The sequence below is a fragment of the Scyliorhinus canicula genome, chromosome 20 (genome assembly GCF_902713615.1).
Source record: "Scyliorhinus canicula chromosome 20, sScyCan1.1, whole genome shotgun sequence".
Taxonomy (NCBI): domain Eukaryota; kingdom Metazoa; phylum Chordata; class Chondrichthyes; order Carcharhiniformes; family Scyliorhinidae; genus Scyliorhinus; species Scyliorhinus canicula.
The window spans coordinates 51,254,108-51,271,290 of NC_052165.1; the positions used below are offsets into that span (position 1 = coordinate 51,254,108).

Consider the following 17,183-nt stretch of genomic DNA (forward strand, 5'->3'; position numbering starts at 1 on the left):
CCATTTAAATTAAAGCATGAGAATTAATAGGATCAGAGTTTGTTGTAAGAACAGGGCTGACAAAATGCTGGGTAGATTCCTGTGTACAATAATCTGGGAACAAAAACATTACAGGTTTAATATTTTCAATTGTTTTGTTCAGTTTGTGACAAACACAACCGATTTCCAACAGCAAGTTCCTGAGGTGAGGAGTCCTGAATTTCAAAGAATTTACATTTAGAGCAGAACGGTGGCACAGTGGTTAGCACTGTTGTCTCACAGGATCCCGATTTCAAATCCGGCCTCGGGTGACTGTGTGGAGGTTGCACTTTCTCCCTGTGTCTGCACAGATTTCCTCCGGTGCTCTGGTTTCCTTCCAGTCAAAGCTGTGCAGGTTGGGTGAATTGGCCATGCTGAATTGCCCCTTAGTGTCCAAAGATTAGGTGGGGTTACTGCGTTACAGGGATAAGATGAAGGCATGGGCTTAAGCTTAAGTAGGGTGCTCTTTCCAAGGGCCGGGGCAGACTCAATGGGCTGAATGGCCTCCTTCTGCACTATAAATTCTATGATTTTCAATAAAGCCACTTCTTACCTTCCAGCAGCAGAAACCAAATGCCTTAATTTCTGGTAGCAAACTGCTGACAGTGGTGTTATTCTAACAGTGAGTCAGTGTTATGTAAATGTTAAATCCTTCACCTGTACATTAAATCCTGGCTAATTGGATAAATATTTGAAGGGGCAAATGTGCAGGGCTATGGGGAAAGAACAGGGGGGAGTGGGATTAATTGAACAGGCAATTTCCCATAACCATTCCCATCACCACAAAACTCAATATAAAGATTCAGCTTGCAATGTTTTAAGTCTTATTTTGGGTAAGTCAGTAAATGTTTTGCACCTTGTTAAAGTCGAATCACAGTAAGGATTAATATGTAAATAGGATACAATTTAAAATGGAACAGCAGATGGTCCTGCAATGTTGCGCTCGGAAAACGAAGTGATATACTGCTTTGTATTAACAGGAGTATCATATTATTTCCTAACATTTAATAACTGATGGGATGAAATGGTGTTTAAGCTGTAGGTCACTTTAAGGCCACAAAGACTAATTGCTTAAGACAATCTTGAGTTTCAGTTAGTTTTTACGCACTGTTCAGTAACAGAAGTCACCAATTGGAAGACACCTGAGTTTCTGCCTCCAAAGTTTATATGAATAAAACTGCCTTTCTTATATTTTTTTACACACTTGTGCACTTCAAAGTGTTCAGGACAATTTTTGAGTTCTGTGCTAATCAAACGGGCTTTGGGGTGGTTATTTGCTATGCCTGCCTGGCCCTGTTAATGGGAGTCATTTTCATGGCCATGATGCCATTTCATTAATACCAGCAAGTTGCTGGTAGATGGCGGGAAATCCAGAATCTTCCCTGCAGATCTGACTCAGAGATCCATAATGAAAGGAGGCAAGGCAATCTGGGGGAACAGAGGGACTGGCAACAAGTGGAAAGGTTCCAGTGGGGCCATTTGTCTGTTACTCTCTGGGTTGGTCCGAATGACTAATGCGAAGATTAGCATGTTTGTCAAGTTTCAGGTGAAACTGTGTTGCCTGGTTTAAAACTAATTTACCATCTTGAATCGACCAAGAATAAAAGTTACAATATTGTTCATACTTTTAAATCCTTTTAGATCTCTACCAAAGGCATGCAACGTTTGGGAAGAGATCCTGTTGTATCAGCCAACCGATCTGCTGGCATTGAAGATGTCTCAAGATACCTACTATTATCTGGGTTACAAGCAACAGCTAAGAGACTCCGTAGCACGGGTCCTTCCTCACTGGACACCACAGATTCCTCTCTATGGGTAAGTACGTCATCTTAGTGCAAGAAAATATTTCAGCAACATTTTTTAGTAGTTGCTCAGCCAATTGGCTTGGTTAAGCTTTGTTATTCAACGGCTGAATAGCTTCGCTTTTTTGTACTGTAGATGGTTATTTTGATGTCCTATTTAATTGGTTTCATTCATTCATCTGAGATCTGTTCAAAGGCGGGTCTTTGTCATGTTGTCGGCCAATGCTTCATACTGAGCTGTTCTCTGGCAATTTTTGTCAGTGCTGGTTTCCGTTGTCCTCCACTCTCAGGGGCAGAGCAAGAAGGCATGTCCCAAGTTACCACAGCCAGGATGGAAATCAAACTCATGCTCTTGGTATTATTCTGAACTCAATGCTGGTCACTAATTGAGCTAACTGCTCTGTTGGGATAAATGGGTGTTTCTCTGGTTGGCAATCAGTAGCTAGTGGTGTCCCTCAGGGATCCGTGTTGGGCCCACAATTGTTCACAATTTACATTGATGATTTGGAGTTGGGGACCAAGGGCAATGTGTCCAAGTTTGCAGATGACACTAAGATGAGTGGCAAAGCGAAAAGTGCAGAGGATACTGGAAGTCTGCAGAGGGATTTGGATAGGTTAAGTGAATGGGCTCGGGTCTGGCAGATGGAATACAATGTTGACAAATGTGAGGTTATCCATTTTGGTAGGAATAACAGCAAACGGGATTATTATTTAAACGATAAAATATTAAAGCATGCCGCTGTTCAGAGAGACTTGGGTGTGCTAGTGCATGAGTCACAGAAGGTTGGTTTACAAGTGCAACAGGTGATTAAGAAGGCAAATGGAATTTTGTCCTTCATTGCTAGAGGGATGGAGTTTAAGACTAGGGAGGTTATGTTGCAATTGTATAAGGTGTTAGTGCGGCCACACCTGGAGTATTGTGTTCAGTTTTGGTCTCCTTACTTGAGAAAGGACGTACTGGCGCTGGAGGGTGTGCAGAGGAGATTCACTAGGTTAATCCCAGAGCTGAAGGGGTTGGATTATGAGGAGAGGTTGAGTAGACTGGGACTGTACTCGTTGGAATTTAGAAGGATGAGGGGGGATCTTATAGAAACATTTAAAATTATGAAGGGAATAGATAGGATAGATGCGGGCAGGTTGTTTCCACTGGCGGGTGACAGCAGAACTGGGGGGCATAGCCTCAAAATAAGGGGAAGTAGATTTAGGACTGAGTTTAGGAGGAACTTCTTCACCCAAAGGGTTGTGAATCTATGGAATTCCTTGCCCAGTGAAGCAGTTGAGGCTCCTTCATTACATGTTTTTAAGGTAAAGATAGATAGTTTTTTGAAGAATAAAGGGATTAAGGGTTATGGTGTTCGGGCCGGAAAGTGGAGCTGAGTCCACAAAAGATCAGCCATGATCTAATTGAATGGCGGAGCAGGCTCGAGGGGCCAGATGGCCTACTCCTGCTCCTAGTTCTTATGTTCTTATGTTCTTTTAATTGTTTTTTTAAAGACAGGAAATAGGAAAATGTTCTATTCTCTGAAATTGCAATGCCTCATAGATATCTAGTTCTTAACTGTTTTGTTCTTACTCTGATTCGCTTGGTGATGCTACACAACGCAATGGAGGATATCCTCTGTAAATATGACAGAATTGGCATGGTGTCGCTGGATGGGATCTTTGTGTCACCATCAGTTACTAAAATGATAATGTTTTTTTAAATTAAGGCACACGGGTTGCCTGTTAGAAAGTGACAGCTATATCGCTGCTGAAAAATTGGTCAAGCAGATGCACTGTTGCTAATGAAATGGGTGCAAGAAGGTTGTGTTACAATTATTTCCCCTTTTGATGCTCTAGTGCACCAGACCTTACAGGATGTGGCAGCCAGTCTTGTGCTGTGTACATTACTCAAAGGGTCTGCTCAAAGGCATGAAAGAAGATTGCATCCATGAAGGGTTTTGGCAAGCTCAGACCATCCAGCAGTATTACATGGTAGATGATCCAAGATTCCATCTCACAGACAGCTACATATTAACCACAGTTACAGCTAGTATATACTTCAAGCCTTTAACATAAAAAAATGCAAAGTGCTTCATAGGAGGGTTTAAAAGCAAAATTTGACAGTCACATATGGATTTGTTCCATCAAATGACCAAACGTTTGTACAATTGTTAAGTTTTAAGGAGCACTTTGATGAAGGAAAACAAGGGGCAGGTGGAAGGGTTTGGGAAAGAAATTCCAGAACTTATGTTCTTGTGGCTGAGGGCATGGCTACTAATGATGCAGTTATTAAAATTAGGTGAGAATTAAAGGAGCATAGATATCCCAGAGGCTTGTGGGGCTAGAGAGGGGAAAGAGATAGGGAGCGGCGAGGCCACAGACAGACTTGAAAATGAGGTTAGGAATTTTAAAACCAAGGCTTAACAGGGAGCCAATGTAGATCAGTGAGCACAGGAGTAATGGTTGGACAGGACTTCATATGAGGTAGGACATGAGCAGCAGAGTTTTGGATGGTCTCAAGAATATCGAGGGTCGAATGCCAGAGGCAGGCCCAGAGTCCATTAAAGTCCAGGGCAGCATGGTAGCACAGTGATTAGCACTGTTTCTTCACAGCACCAGGGTCCCGGGTTTGATTCCCACTTGGGTCACTGTCTGTGCAGAATCTGCACGTTCTCATGTGTCTGTGTAGGTTTCCACCAGGTGCTCCGGTTTCCTCCTACAGGTCCCAAAAGATGTGCTGTTCGGTGAATTGGACATTCTGAATTCTCCCTCAGCGTACCCAAACAGGTGCCAGAATGTGGCGACTAGGGGATTTTCATAGTAACTTCATTGCAGTGTTAATGTAAGCCTACTTATGACAATAATAAAGATTATTAGATTAGTCAAGTCTACAGGTAAAAATTGCAGGTACGACTGTTTCAGCGGCAGATAAGGTAAGGGATTGAATTGGTAAAAGTTATGTGGTGGAAATGGGCAAATTTGGGGATGGCATTGATGTAAGGATAAGGGGCGGAATTTTTTTTTTTTTTTAATGTTTTTTTAAATTTAGTGTTCCCAATCATTTTTCCAATTAAGGGGCAATTTAGAGTGGTCAATCCACCTAGCTTGCACGTTTTTGGGTTGTGGGGGCGAAACCCACGCAAACACGGGGAGAATGTGCAAACTCCACACGGACAGTGACCCAGAGCCGGGATCGAACCTGGGACCTCAGCGCCGTGAGGCCGCAGTGCTAACCCACTGCGCCACCGTGCTGCCTAGGGGCGGAATTCTCCGCAACGGCCGACGCCGTCGTGAAACCCGGAGTGTTTCACGATGGCGTCGGAGGCCGCTCCTCGCCCCCTATTCTCCCCCCACCCCCCGGGGGGCTAGGAGCGGGGTTGTGGGGAACTCGGCCGCCGGGCTTTGACGCTGGCGTCAAGCCTGGCGCGCCGAGGATGACGCAGCCGGCGGTGTATAATGACGTCAGCCGCGCATGCGCAGGTTGGCCGCGCCAACCCGCACATGCGCGGTTGCCGTCTTCCCCTCCGCTGCCCGCAAGACGTGGTGGCTTCATCTTGCGGGGCGGCGGAGGGGAAAGAGTGCGTCTCTTGGAGACGCCGGCCCGACAATCGGTGGGCACCGATCGCGGGCCAGTCCCCTCCCGAGCACGGCAGTGGTGCTCGATCCACTCTTCGCCCCCCCACATGCCCCAAACTCACCTTTTGTGATATGTTGATGCTGGCAGTGACCAGGTGTGGTTGCCGCCGGTGTGAACAGGTCAGGATCGGCAGGCCGCTCGGCCCATTCGGGCCGGAGAATCGGTGACCCGCGATTCTCTGAGCAGCGTGTCGCGTTATCGTGGGCGGTGCAAGAGCGGCCCTCCCGCGACTCTCCCACCCAGCCTGGGCAGCAGAGTATCCGCCCAAGGGTTTCAAAGAATAATGGACTTCTAATTTAAAGAATTCTAAGGTCCAAATTGTTAATTTCTAACACTAGAGTCCTCACTTGTGCTTGACTTACAAGGTAAAAATAACTAGTATTTATGAATCAAGTACGAATCAAAAAACTAGTATTTATGAATCATGCGCAGTACGGTGGCACAGTGGTTAGCACTGCTGCCTCACAACGCCAGTGACCCAGGTTCAATTCTGTTCTTGGTGACTATGTGAAGTTTGCACTTTCTCCTCGTGTCTGCCTGGATTCCCTCCGGGGGCTCCGGTTTCCTCCCACAGTCCAGGGTAGGTAAATTGACCATGCTAAATTGCCCTTAGTGTCCAAAGGTTGGGTGGAGTTACAAGGATAGGGCAGGAGCGCAGACATAGATTGGGCTCTTTCGAAGGATTGGTGCAGACTCGATGGGCCAAACCGCCTCCTTCTGCGTTTTAAGAATTCTATGAATTCCAAGTAAAATTAAGCAAGATTTTGCATCTACTTAACAAGAAGCAGTGAAACAACATAGAAGTTTCTCATCTCCCAAGATCCCGAGGAGCTGTTGGTGAAACCAGCACAGGGATGTTTTTCTCTGTGTCTTTAAAGTGTTGTTGAAGTGTACAGAAGAGTCATACAACAGAAGTCATGGCATCACTGTGCCAACAGACACTAATTTTCCAACTGTTATCCCTCAGTCTCTCATTCCTCCTTCCTTTTTTGGAGATAGTCCACGTTCACCCCCCCTAATGGTTACAGGAGGAAAATTGTTGTGCCACTCCACCTCTGTAACTAGAGCTAAATAAACTAAAGACAAGTGTTCACCCATTTACATCACAAACAAATGCACATTTCCTTCCAGACACAAAGAAGGCGTAAATAAAGTCACATTCTCTTGTCAACACATTCTAACCTAAGCTTGGCAGATATCGGAAAATAAAGGTTCCCTCCCCGGGTACAGATAAATTAAAACAATACATGGTTTGTTTAAACATTATGTCATCTTAAGGTCAGACTATTTTAGCCATTCCTTCAAACTGATTTTTAAAAAACCCTATTATATTGTGGCCATTGAGACACGTACGGCTGCTTCAGCTCAAGACTCAAAGAAACTCAGTCATTAAACCAAAAAAACAATTTTGTTTTTTCACAAACAACTTGCAAAGCAATCTGGCTGAGCAGAAATTCATCTGAACCATTTAATTTAAACTGTGGTTACAGAATTATATTTCTAAATATTTCAGATTCTCAAAATCAGTAAATTATCAAAATCTTACACAGATGACTGGGTCACCTTGAGGTTGGATATGTCACCAAGGTTGCAAATAGCTTGGTTCAGGTTCAGGGAGTAGCCTGGGAGATGGATTAAGTTGATGGCTAGGACAGAGTTTATGGCAGAAAAAAGAAAATGAGCTAAATTTCTGTTCTGGCATCGTGACACTGATATCAGAAGCATTTTCAGGTCCAGGCCTTAGACACAAGCAGGCTAATCTGTGGCCAGAATCTGCACTTGCTGCCCAATTAGTGGCAGCAGAGGCATGCCAGAAGCAGGAAAGTAGCAATTTGGGTGCGATTTAAAGGCATGCCTTCAGGCATCAAAGCTCTAAGCGCAGAAAGCTTTTTTATGTCTGCTTCCCATAACACACTCTTTCTTTAAGTCACTCCTTTCCCTCTTTGACCAAACTTTTGATCTTGTCCTAATGTTTCCTCATGTGTCTTTGTGTCAAATTTTGTTTCATAACAGCCCTGTGAAGTGCTTTGGGAGTTTTCCTTATTAAAGGTGTATAAATATTTTGTTGCGTATGTGGGGCTGGATTCTCCGCACGCTGATGCCGAAATCGCATTCGGCAACAGGGCGGAGAATATGGTTCCACAGCTCTCCACCCCCCTGAAAAGCGGCATATTCGGGGAGTACGCTGTGCCGAGTGTCCACCATCTGAGGCCATTGCTTGAGGCCCGCCCCACTATTCTCCGCCCTCGACCGGCCGAAGTCCTGACGGCGTATTTCTAATGTGGTCCCACCATCTGTGATACCTACATGGCGACTGCGGACTCCAGTCTGCAGCTGCCACAGTCGGGGGTGGACCGATCGGAGGGTGGGGGCTTTTATTGTGCGGGGGGTCCGGGTCGGGCTTGCGGCCGATCGGGGGTACTATTTCCGCGGTCCAGATCTGAGTCCGCCATGGGGCACGGCGCGACCGCTGGAGGCCATTTGCAGCCTCTGATCCGGACGTGCGGGGGGCCGTATCAGCAGCTGGAGCTGCGAGCTCCATGACAGCTGCCTGCAAGCCCCCTGAAAGGCTGTGAATCTGAGGCCTTTTGACGTCAGATTTTCAGGGGTAAAAGACCACAGTTTTCATGACGGCGTGGGGACATAGTCTCGAAAACAGAGATTCCAGCCCGTGGTTTCAAAATGTTGGGGGTAAATCTCGATTTTGTGCAATAGTGTAAAACAGGGACGGATTCTCTGATCTGAGTTCACCCCGCCACTGCTGGCAGCTAGAACGGAGAATTTGGCTCTCAGCCAAAACTCCACTCACTGCAGCGGGACCACAGAATCCCGTTGGCGTGAACGGACGGAGATTTCCAGCCCAGGTATTAGTGAGCTGACAATCTGCTTTATTTCTCATCTCAGTTTTATTTCCATCAACACTTCCATTCAAAGGCATTACTAGGAGGCAGCTGAAGGGCACCCATCTTACAGTATATTAATAGTTTATTAAAGAGACCATAGACCAGAATTAAAAGACATTGATTTGTATTGTGTTCTCGCCCACTTCAGCTATTTGAATGGGATGTACTCATTTGGGCTGGTGGAGACTAACTTTTATGATCTGGCAGAGAAAGTAGCCAGAAAGGTAAGTGATAACTTTAATATATCGCGAGAGTTTTTTTTTGATAAATCACATGTTCATTGTATCGATTATCATCTGTTATACCACATGAGAAGTGGAATTCTCTCGGGCAAAATCCTAATGACCTGTTCAGTAAACACCAACACTGATCAATGCATCGCCTGGTTCAAAATACAACTGTGTAAAACATTGCAGACGGGATACTCCGGTCCCACGCCGGCTCACGGATTTCCCGGCCACGAGGGTTGCTGTCAACGGGAAATCCCGCTGACAACGGCAGGACCAGTAAATCCTGCTGGCGGGTGGCTTCTGCCGCTGAAAAACACGCGGTGGGCTGTTGGTAAATTCCGCCCTGTGATATCGACCACTGCACAATCAGAAAAGGGGTTCACATGAGTCACGTAGGGTGTTGGACGGTCCTAAAGTAGGAGTGAACAGTTTTGGATGGCATGCAGCAATCAAAAAGAGGGGCACAAGTTTGAGAAGTTTTAGAAATTAAGTTCACAAAGAAGGGAAGGGGAACTCTTTTCCTCTTCTCTTGAGGGAGGAAAATGTAACTGGCACTATACTAGAAGCTGATTAATTTAAATCCCAAATAGTGCAGTTTAAATAAAACAGGCTTGTGGGAAACCCCGCTATAAAATTCCCTGTAATAGAGTATGATCTAAATAAATGTGTAAACAATGGGAGTAAGTGTATTACATATATAGGTATGCACAAACGGAAAACTGTGTTATTTGTTAAAAAGTGTTGCTTACAGCAAAGAAATTCATGGGGTTGGACTTAGGGATCTCTGCCAAGGTGCATATACCATTTATTATTCTCTACTGTTGGGATATTTGCTAATCCTTTGCATCGAGCGCACTCTCACTGACCCCACATATGTCAAAGGACATTTGAGATCCGTGCAACTGCAACACACACATTCAGAGACATAGGGCTGTAATTTCTAAGCTCTTACAATCATAGAATCATAGAATTTACAATGCAGAAGGAGGCCATCCGGCCCATCGAGTCTGCACCGGCCCTTGGAGAGAGTACCCTACTCAAGCCCACGCCTTCACCCTATCACCCTATTCCCGTAACCCAGTACCCCAAAGATCCACTTCGGAACACCCCCAACCCCCCTCCCCCCGGAATTTTCCAAGTCCGGATTGTACAACAATTGCCTACAGACTTTGTGCAGTGCAGACTTCCTGTGGGCAATTTCCCCACAGAGGGGAACATCAAAACAAAGGGATTTAAATCGCAAAGTTTGAATGGTTTCGACTGTGTTACATCAATAGTTACCAAGAAAAAGTTAAAAGAATGAAAATGGCAGCACGGTAGCACAAGGGGATAGCACTGTGGCTTCACAGCGCCAGGGTCGCAGGTTCGATTTCCCGCTATGTCACTGTCTCTGCGGAGTCTGCACGTTCTCCCCGTGTCTGCGTGGGTTTCCTCCAGGTGCTCCAGTTTCCTCCCACAGTCCAAAGACGTGCAGGTTAGGTGGATTGGCCATGCTAAATTGCCCTTAGTGGCCAAAAGGGTTAGGAAGGGTTACGGGGATAGGGTGGAAGTGAGGGCTTAAGTGGATTGGTGCAGACTCGATGGGCCAAATGGTCTCCTTCTGCACTGTATGTTCTGTGTTCTGTGTAAAACCAATTTTAACTTTTTGGTAACTATTGTCAGTCTTGCACCAACCCTGACCACCCGACCAAAAAGGAATAACCATGACCCCTCATACCCAATACACTCCCTGACTTCTCTTTCCACAAGGCCGCCATTCTTGCCACCCCCAAGGCCCGATCCGGCCAAACATCCCACTCCTCCTCCGCAGGGCCTGGCCTGACTGGACCCCCCACCACAGCAAGACCAGACCCAGCCTGACAATCAGCCCCCCAATCCTACCCACATACCTTATATAGGTATCATCTCCCTGCCTTATCAAAGACCTTTACACCTGGTTGAACCTTTAAACTTATTGGTTTAAAAATGGGGCATGGCTTACCTACCTGCAACTCTACAGCCTTTTCCGCGAGGTTCTAGGAACATGTTGCACTGCCCAATTTGTGCCCGCCTTGAGTCGGAAGGTCGGGTGAGATCGGATTGCCTGGGCTTCAAAATAACAACTTGCAGCAGAATGGAAATCCAACTCAATTGCCGTTCCATCAGAAATTACAACACAATGTCTTTCAACATCCTCAATGTAAACCTTTGTCTCTCTTTTTCCCCTCTATCTCCTCTATAGGGCTTGGCTCTAAACCCAAGTGATGCCTGGTCTACGCATACCCTGGCACATGTCTATGAGATGAATGCGGATGTGTACAATGGATTAAAGTTTTTAAAGGAGATGGAAAACAGCTGGAAGGTAAATCTAAGAAAGTGAAGATAAGCGGTTCCTGATCGAGCCCCATTAAAAACGATAGGACAGCAGAGGGAACAGCGGAATAGAACACCGTGGCAATGAATTTCACTCAGTTCCAAACTTCTCTAGGGAGGTTGGTTGTTTCTGTTCAGTCTTCCAAAGGCAGGGGAGCAGAAGAGCATTGGAAGGAAAATTGGGTTTCTGTATATACTTCCTAACAGTTTGGGAAGCCAATTGCTCACCTTTTGCAACCTTAATTACTGAATTCTTGGTGAGAAAATGTAGGGAAAGGAATTTTCATAGAATCATAGAATCCCTACAGTGCAGAAAGAGACTATTCGGCCCATCTTGGACTGTAGGAGGAAACTGGAGGACCTGGAGGAAACTCACACAGACACGGGGAGAATGTACACAGACAGTGACCAAAGGCTAGAATTCAACCCTGGTCCCTGGTGCAGTGAGGCAGCAGCACTAACCACTATGCTGCCATGCCACCCCAGTCGCTTTTTCTGAAATATGTTTCATGTTAAATAATTGAATAATTGTGAGCAGCCACTTGAGTTTGATCCATTTGATAAAATGTATTTTTCAATACCTGTTGTTAGCACAATAACACACAGATCAGCCAAGATCTTATTGAATGGCAGAGCAGGCTTGAGGGGCCGAATGTGCTCCGATTTTGTGTGTTTGTAAGATAGTTGAGATAAAGAAAATTTGAAAACCAGACTAATAATGAACAACTGCTTGTTGAAAAATAGCTCTACTAAGGAAGGGGGTATAACACAGTAATTAGCATTGTTGCTTCACAGCACCAGGGACCCAGGTTCGATTCCTGGCTTGGGCCATGTCTGTGTGGAGTCTGCACATTCTCCCCGTGTCTGCGTGGGTTTCCTCCAGGTGCTCATGTTTCCTCGCACAAGTCCCAAAAGACGTACTTATTGGGTGAATTGGACAATCTGAATTCTCCCTCAGTGAACCCGAACAGGTGCCGGAATGTGGCGACGAGGGGATTTTCACAGTAACCTCACTGCAGTGTTAATGTAAGCCTATTTGTGATTATTTTTATGAATAGGTGATGGAATAGTGAAAACAAACAAATATAATATATTTATGGAAATGTTTTAATAATTTCTTTTCATCTATTCACAGGGATCTGACATGCTCAGTTGTCATATTTATTGGCACTGGGCACTCTACCACATTGAAAAGGTTTGTAAGTGATTTGGACACTTGCACCGTCCCATGTTTGTTTGTACCTGCTAATTATCATGTTACACTTAATAGCCACCATAAATACATTGCAAACGTGCCATCAGTTGGCCCACCCGCGATGCTCTGGCCCCAATGGGCGGGTACCCGACGGCGAGGGTTACGTGTGGTTCTAACGGTTGGTAACTGGGCGTGCTGGCTGCGGACCGTGTCCAGCGCCACCACACCCAAGATCGTATCGTAATTTTTTGAAAATAATCCTGTTGATTATCTTTTTTGAAAACCATTAATTTCACGCATAACTAGGGTTGCCAACACAGATTGGACCCAGGAGATACTGTCACATGACATATGGTGCAATCTTCAAATTATATTTTGTTTACTGCATGGCTTGATGACTGCTCTCTTATTGTAACAAATAGTATTCTGTAGTTGGAAATGCTCAGGTTGGACTTAACATTGCCCAAGTACCCAAGTGGGGCGAGATTCTCCGACCCCGCCCCCGCCGGATCGGAGAATCGCAGGGGGTGGCGGCGTGAATCCTGCCCCGCCGCCGCCCACGATATTCTCCGGCAGCCAAAAATTCGCGCCAACGGGAATCGGGCCGCTGCCTCGCAGAATAGCGAGGACCGGCGCGACGCTATGGCCCGCAGGCTACTCTGATTCTCCGGGCCGGATGGGTCGAAGTCCTGCCGAAGTGACCACGGGTCACGCCGGCGTAAATCAAACCACCTATTTAACGGTGTCAACCAGTCGTGCTAGTTGACGCCGGCCAGCGCGAAGTTAGGGGTCGGCATGGGGCAGCCCTGTGGTGGGGTGCCGGGGAGGGGGCTGAGTGTGAGTGCCAGAGGGGGGTGAGTGTGAGTGCCGGACAGGGGATGACTGTGAGTGCCCGAGGGGGGGTGAGTGGGACAGCCCTGGGGTGGGGTGAGTGTGAGTGCTGGGGAGGGGGGTGAGTGTGAGTGCTGGGGAGGGGGTGTGAGTGTGAGTACCTGGGAGGGGGGTGAGTGTGAGTGCTGGGGAGGGGGGGTGAGTGTGAGTGCTGGGGAGGGGGTTGAGTGTGAGTACTGGGGAGGGGAGGTGACTGTGAGTGCTGGGGAGGGGGGTGATTGTGAGTGCCGGAGGAGAGGCTTAGCGTGCGTGCTGGGGTGGGGGGTGAGTGTGAGTGTTGGGGAGGGGGGGTGAGTGTGAGTGCTGGGGTGGGGGGTGAGTGTGAGTGTTGGGGAGGGGGGGTGAGTGTGAGTGCTGGGGAGGGGGGTGAGTGTGAGTGCTGGGGAGGGGGTGAGTGTGAGTGCTGGGGAGGGGGGTGAGTGAGTGCTGGGGTGGGGGGTGAGTGTGAGTGTTGGGGAGGGGGGGTGAGTGTGAGTGCTGGGGAGGGGGGTGAGTGTGAGTGCTGGGGAGGGGGGTGAGTGTGAGTGCTGGGAAGGGGGGGTGAGTGTGAGTGCTGGGGAGGGTGTGTGCTGGGGAGGATGCGTGCCGGGGAGGGGGGTGTGAGTGCTGGAGGAGGGGGGGGGTTGAGTATGACCCGGAACGGGTCCCAGCTCCTCTCCTCCGATGGCCCCCGGGGATCTCCATGGGTCGGAGGTGCGATCGGATCTAGCATCCGACACACCCCCTGGTGTCTTGTTAGGCTCTAAGTGGGCATAAGCTGCTTCCTTGTGGTGCACTTGACAAAGGAAGGATCAGATGTGGAGATCACTTCAACACATTTATTAAACTATATACACTTCTATAACTCGGGTTCGACACTACTGCTAATCCTACTATAGCTACCCAGACTGACTAACCAGTCTGCTACAATCCACGTGGTGGGAGTGATATTGAATCAACCCTGTGTCTGTACTCATTGACTGTGTCCACTGGAAAGAGGCAGATGATGTGTGCTGTGTCCTTTACATATGAGTTTGTGTAATGCCCTCCTGTGGTCGTGTCACCTCTGTGTGTATCGTAAATGCCCATTGGTCGTGTCCTATCTAACTGTTCTATTGGATGAGTGTCTGTGTCTCTGGTGCTCCCTCTAGTGTCTAGCTAGTCTACATGTATTTACGTAAACCCCACATCACCACACCCGGCACCTGGCGCTGCCAGTCCTGGAGGCCCGCCCTGGTATCAACAAGGGTCTGCAAGTTTGCAGCAATGGAGCTCAGGTTAGCCATCCCTGTCTGTGTGTGGGCGACGCCAGCCAGCACCTGGTCAATGGCGCTGATGCCCTCAGCGATGGCCTGCTGAGACTGGGCCATGGCCTGCTGAACTAGGCCATGGCCTGCTGGGAATGCACCATAGCCTGCTGAGACTGGGCCACAGCGTTGAGTGCCTCTATGATCCGCTGCTCATGGCTTCCTGTGAGAGGACAGCCATGTCCTGAGCCACAGATGCCGCCTGCACGGAAAGCCACAGGCCTTGCATACTGCTCCCCATGTATAACACCGTCGCATCCATTGCCTCCACTGCGGACGCCACCCATGCATGTCACCCTGGGTGGCCTGCATGACCGGCACCACCCCCTGCTCCTGGACACAGGTGGACTCCTCCACCTGCGTCAGCAGCTGCCGCAAGCTGGCCGTCACCTCCTTCGATTGTCTCTTAGTCCGTGACTGCATCGGGTCTATGGGTGAGTGTGGTAACTCCAGGAACCCGGGACCCGTCTGGGCGGCAGATGGTTGCCTCTGCCAGGCTGCCTCCGACCGCCCGGCCCCTCGGCTGCTCCTGCCTCCACCTGCTGTACCGGGATGGCCCTGTTGTGCGCACCAGTTAGTGTACCAGAAGCCTCATCGCTAAAGTGCCCAACTGAGGTGAGTGTCTCTGCGATGGTGTAGGAGATAGCAGTGGCGTCATGTCGTGCTCCTCATCCGACCCAAAGTCCGGGGTCCCCTGGAGTGGTGTTTCCTGTCCATCCGTGCCCTGTGTGTGGGGGGGTGTCCTGTGTGTCAGTGTCCTGGGTGGGTGTGTCCTGGGTGTGTCCGTGTCCTGGGTGGGTGTGTCCTGTGTGTCAGTGTCCTGGGTGGGTGTGTCCTGGGTGTGTCAGTGTCCTGTGTGTCAGTGTCCTGGGTGGGTGTGTCCTGTGTGTCAGTGTCCTGGGTGTGTCCGTGTCCTGTGTGTCAGTGTCCTGGGTGGGTGTGTCCTGTGTGTCAGTGTCCTGGGTGGGTGTGTCCTGGGTGTGTCAGTGTCCTGTGTGTCAGTGTCCTGGGTGGGTGTGTCCTGGGTGTGTCAGTGTCCTGGGTGGGTGTGTCCTGGGTGGTTTGTTTTGTGTGTCAGTGTTCCGGGTCGACTGGGACGGGGGCCTGTTGCTGTGGCTGCTCTCCTTGTTGCTGGGTGTGGCCCGCTGGCGTCGCCGCACTGGCACAGGGTGTGGATGTCATTTGCCTACCGCTCTGTGTCTGTTTCTGTCTCGTGGGCGTCCTGGCACGGGGGTGTGGGGGGTCGTCTGCCTGACGGGCCGGGTCGGTCCCTTTCCCGTGGGCAGCCTGGCACGGGGGTGTGGGGGGTCGTCTGCCTGACGGGCCGGGTCGGTCCCTGTCTCGTGGGCAGCCTGGCACAGGGTGCGGTGGGGGGTCATATGCCTGACGGGCCGGGACTGTCCCTATCTCGTGGGCAGCCTGGCACAGAGTGGGGGCATCGTATACCTGACGGGTCGGATCTATCCCTGTCTCGGGGACGTCCTGGGGGCAGTCGGCATCCACAGGGACGGGTGGGTCGACGTTTAGTCCTGCAAAACACAATACAGCATGCATGGTTAGACACACAGACGGGGATGGGGGTGGGAGAAGGGGGGAAGGGGGAAAGTGGGGGAGGGGCAATGGGGGAAGGGGAAGGGCTGAAAGGGGGAAGGGGTGGGGAAAGGGGGGATTGGGGGAAGGGGGCAGGCAGTAGGGGGTCTCACTTGGTGGTGCGCCCCCGACCTCTGCATCCGCAACTTCCCGGTCCTCTGCATCCGCAACCTCCTGCCTGTAAGGTCCAGTGCCCTCTCTTCATGAACGGTGAGGGGCGCAATTCAGGTGGACCCCCTCTGGTCCTCTCACACGCCTGGTTGTCATGAGTGCGATTCTTCTGCGGGGGTGGGGGTGTGGTGGGGTGGCAGGGATAAAGGGCGACAGTGTTAGGCAGACATATACATGCGGACCAGCGGTTGTGTGTATGTTGGCATAGGTTCACACCCCATCCTGCCAATGCAGCCTGCATGGGTGGGTACAGCCATGTCAGTTTCAGCAACAGCTGTCTCGCCCATTGGCGGGGGGGGGGGGGGGTGCTACTCGCCCTGGCTGCCCTGACTAGGTCAGTGACCTTCGTGTGGCACTGGATGCCTGTCCTGGCTGTTACGGCCACGGCACTGACGGCCGCTGCCACCTCCCTCCACAGGCACCGGCTGAGGCGTGGTGTGACCCTGCGGCGGCATCCGGGGTACAGTACAGTCCTCTGCTCCACTGCGTCCAGGAGCTCCTCGATGTTGCGCTCCTGGAACCTCGGAGCAGTGCGGCGGGTAGCCATTTTGCCGGGTCTCCAGCGGGAACGTCATTTGTGCTGTGCACCGTCAGTGACGGGCGTTGCCGTCACGAATGCCGTCATGCTGCTGCTAGCCCCTTCCGGGTCGGAGGTTTTGCGACATTCCAGTCAGCCCGACGTCGGAGTGGTTTGTGCCATTTTTGACGCCGGCGTCGGGCCGTCACGCTTTTCGCGGAGAATCCCGCCCATGATGTTAGTTCAGTATACCACAATATCTTCACAAGGACAGCTATTTGCTGCTGCTTTTCAAATGTATTTGTAACGGTGATGATTTAAAAGTACATAGCCATTGTAGGGCTTTTACCAGCTCGCTGAGATAGTGAAAGGGCGAAGATCAAGGTCTTCCTGTCTCAGGGTCTAAAGCATGTGGAAGTGCCATCTTTAGTCCTAATCACTGTCTACTCAATTGCTTGCAATGACATATCAGCGTAACATACTAAAGCTGCACATGCACAGGGCTTGCAAGAATTGCAGCCTTATAAAAAATAGAGAAAATGCTTTAACAGGAAGTATTCAAAAGAATCATAAATGTAGCCAGCATATTCATTGCAGCACTGTCCTGTG

General features: G+C 49.3%; 1 protein-coding gene across 1 annotated transcript in view; it reads left to right on the top strand.

The window, feature by feature from the left end:
• ttc38 (tetratricopeptide repeat domain 38) overlaps positions 1–17,183 on the top strand; it is an 80,125-nt gene that overhangs the window by 18,319 nt on the left and 44,623 nt on the right. The window contains exons 5-8 of the mRNA XM_038780296.1: positions 1,660–1,833; positions 8,491–8,566; positions 10,794–10,913; positions 12,060–12,119. Coding sequence (XP_038636224.1) covers positions 1,660–1,833; positions 8,491–8,566; positions 10,794–10,913; positions 12,060–12,119 — 430 coding nt within the window. The remainder of the gene's footprint in view (positions 1–1,659; positions 1,834–8,490; positions 8,567–10,793; positions 10,914–12,059; positions 12,120–17,183) is intronic.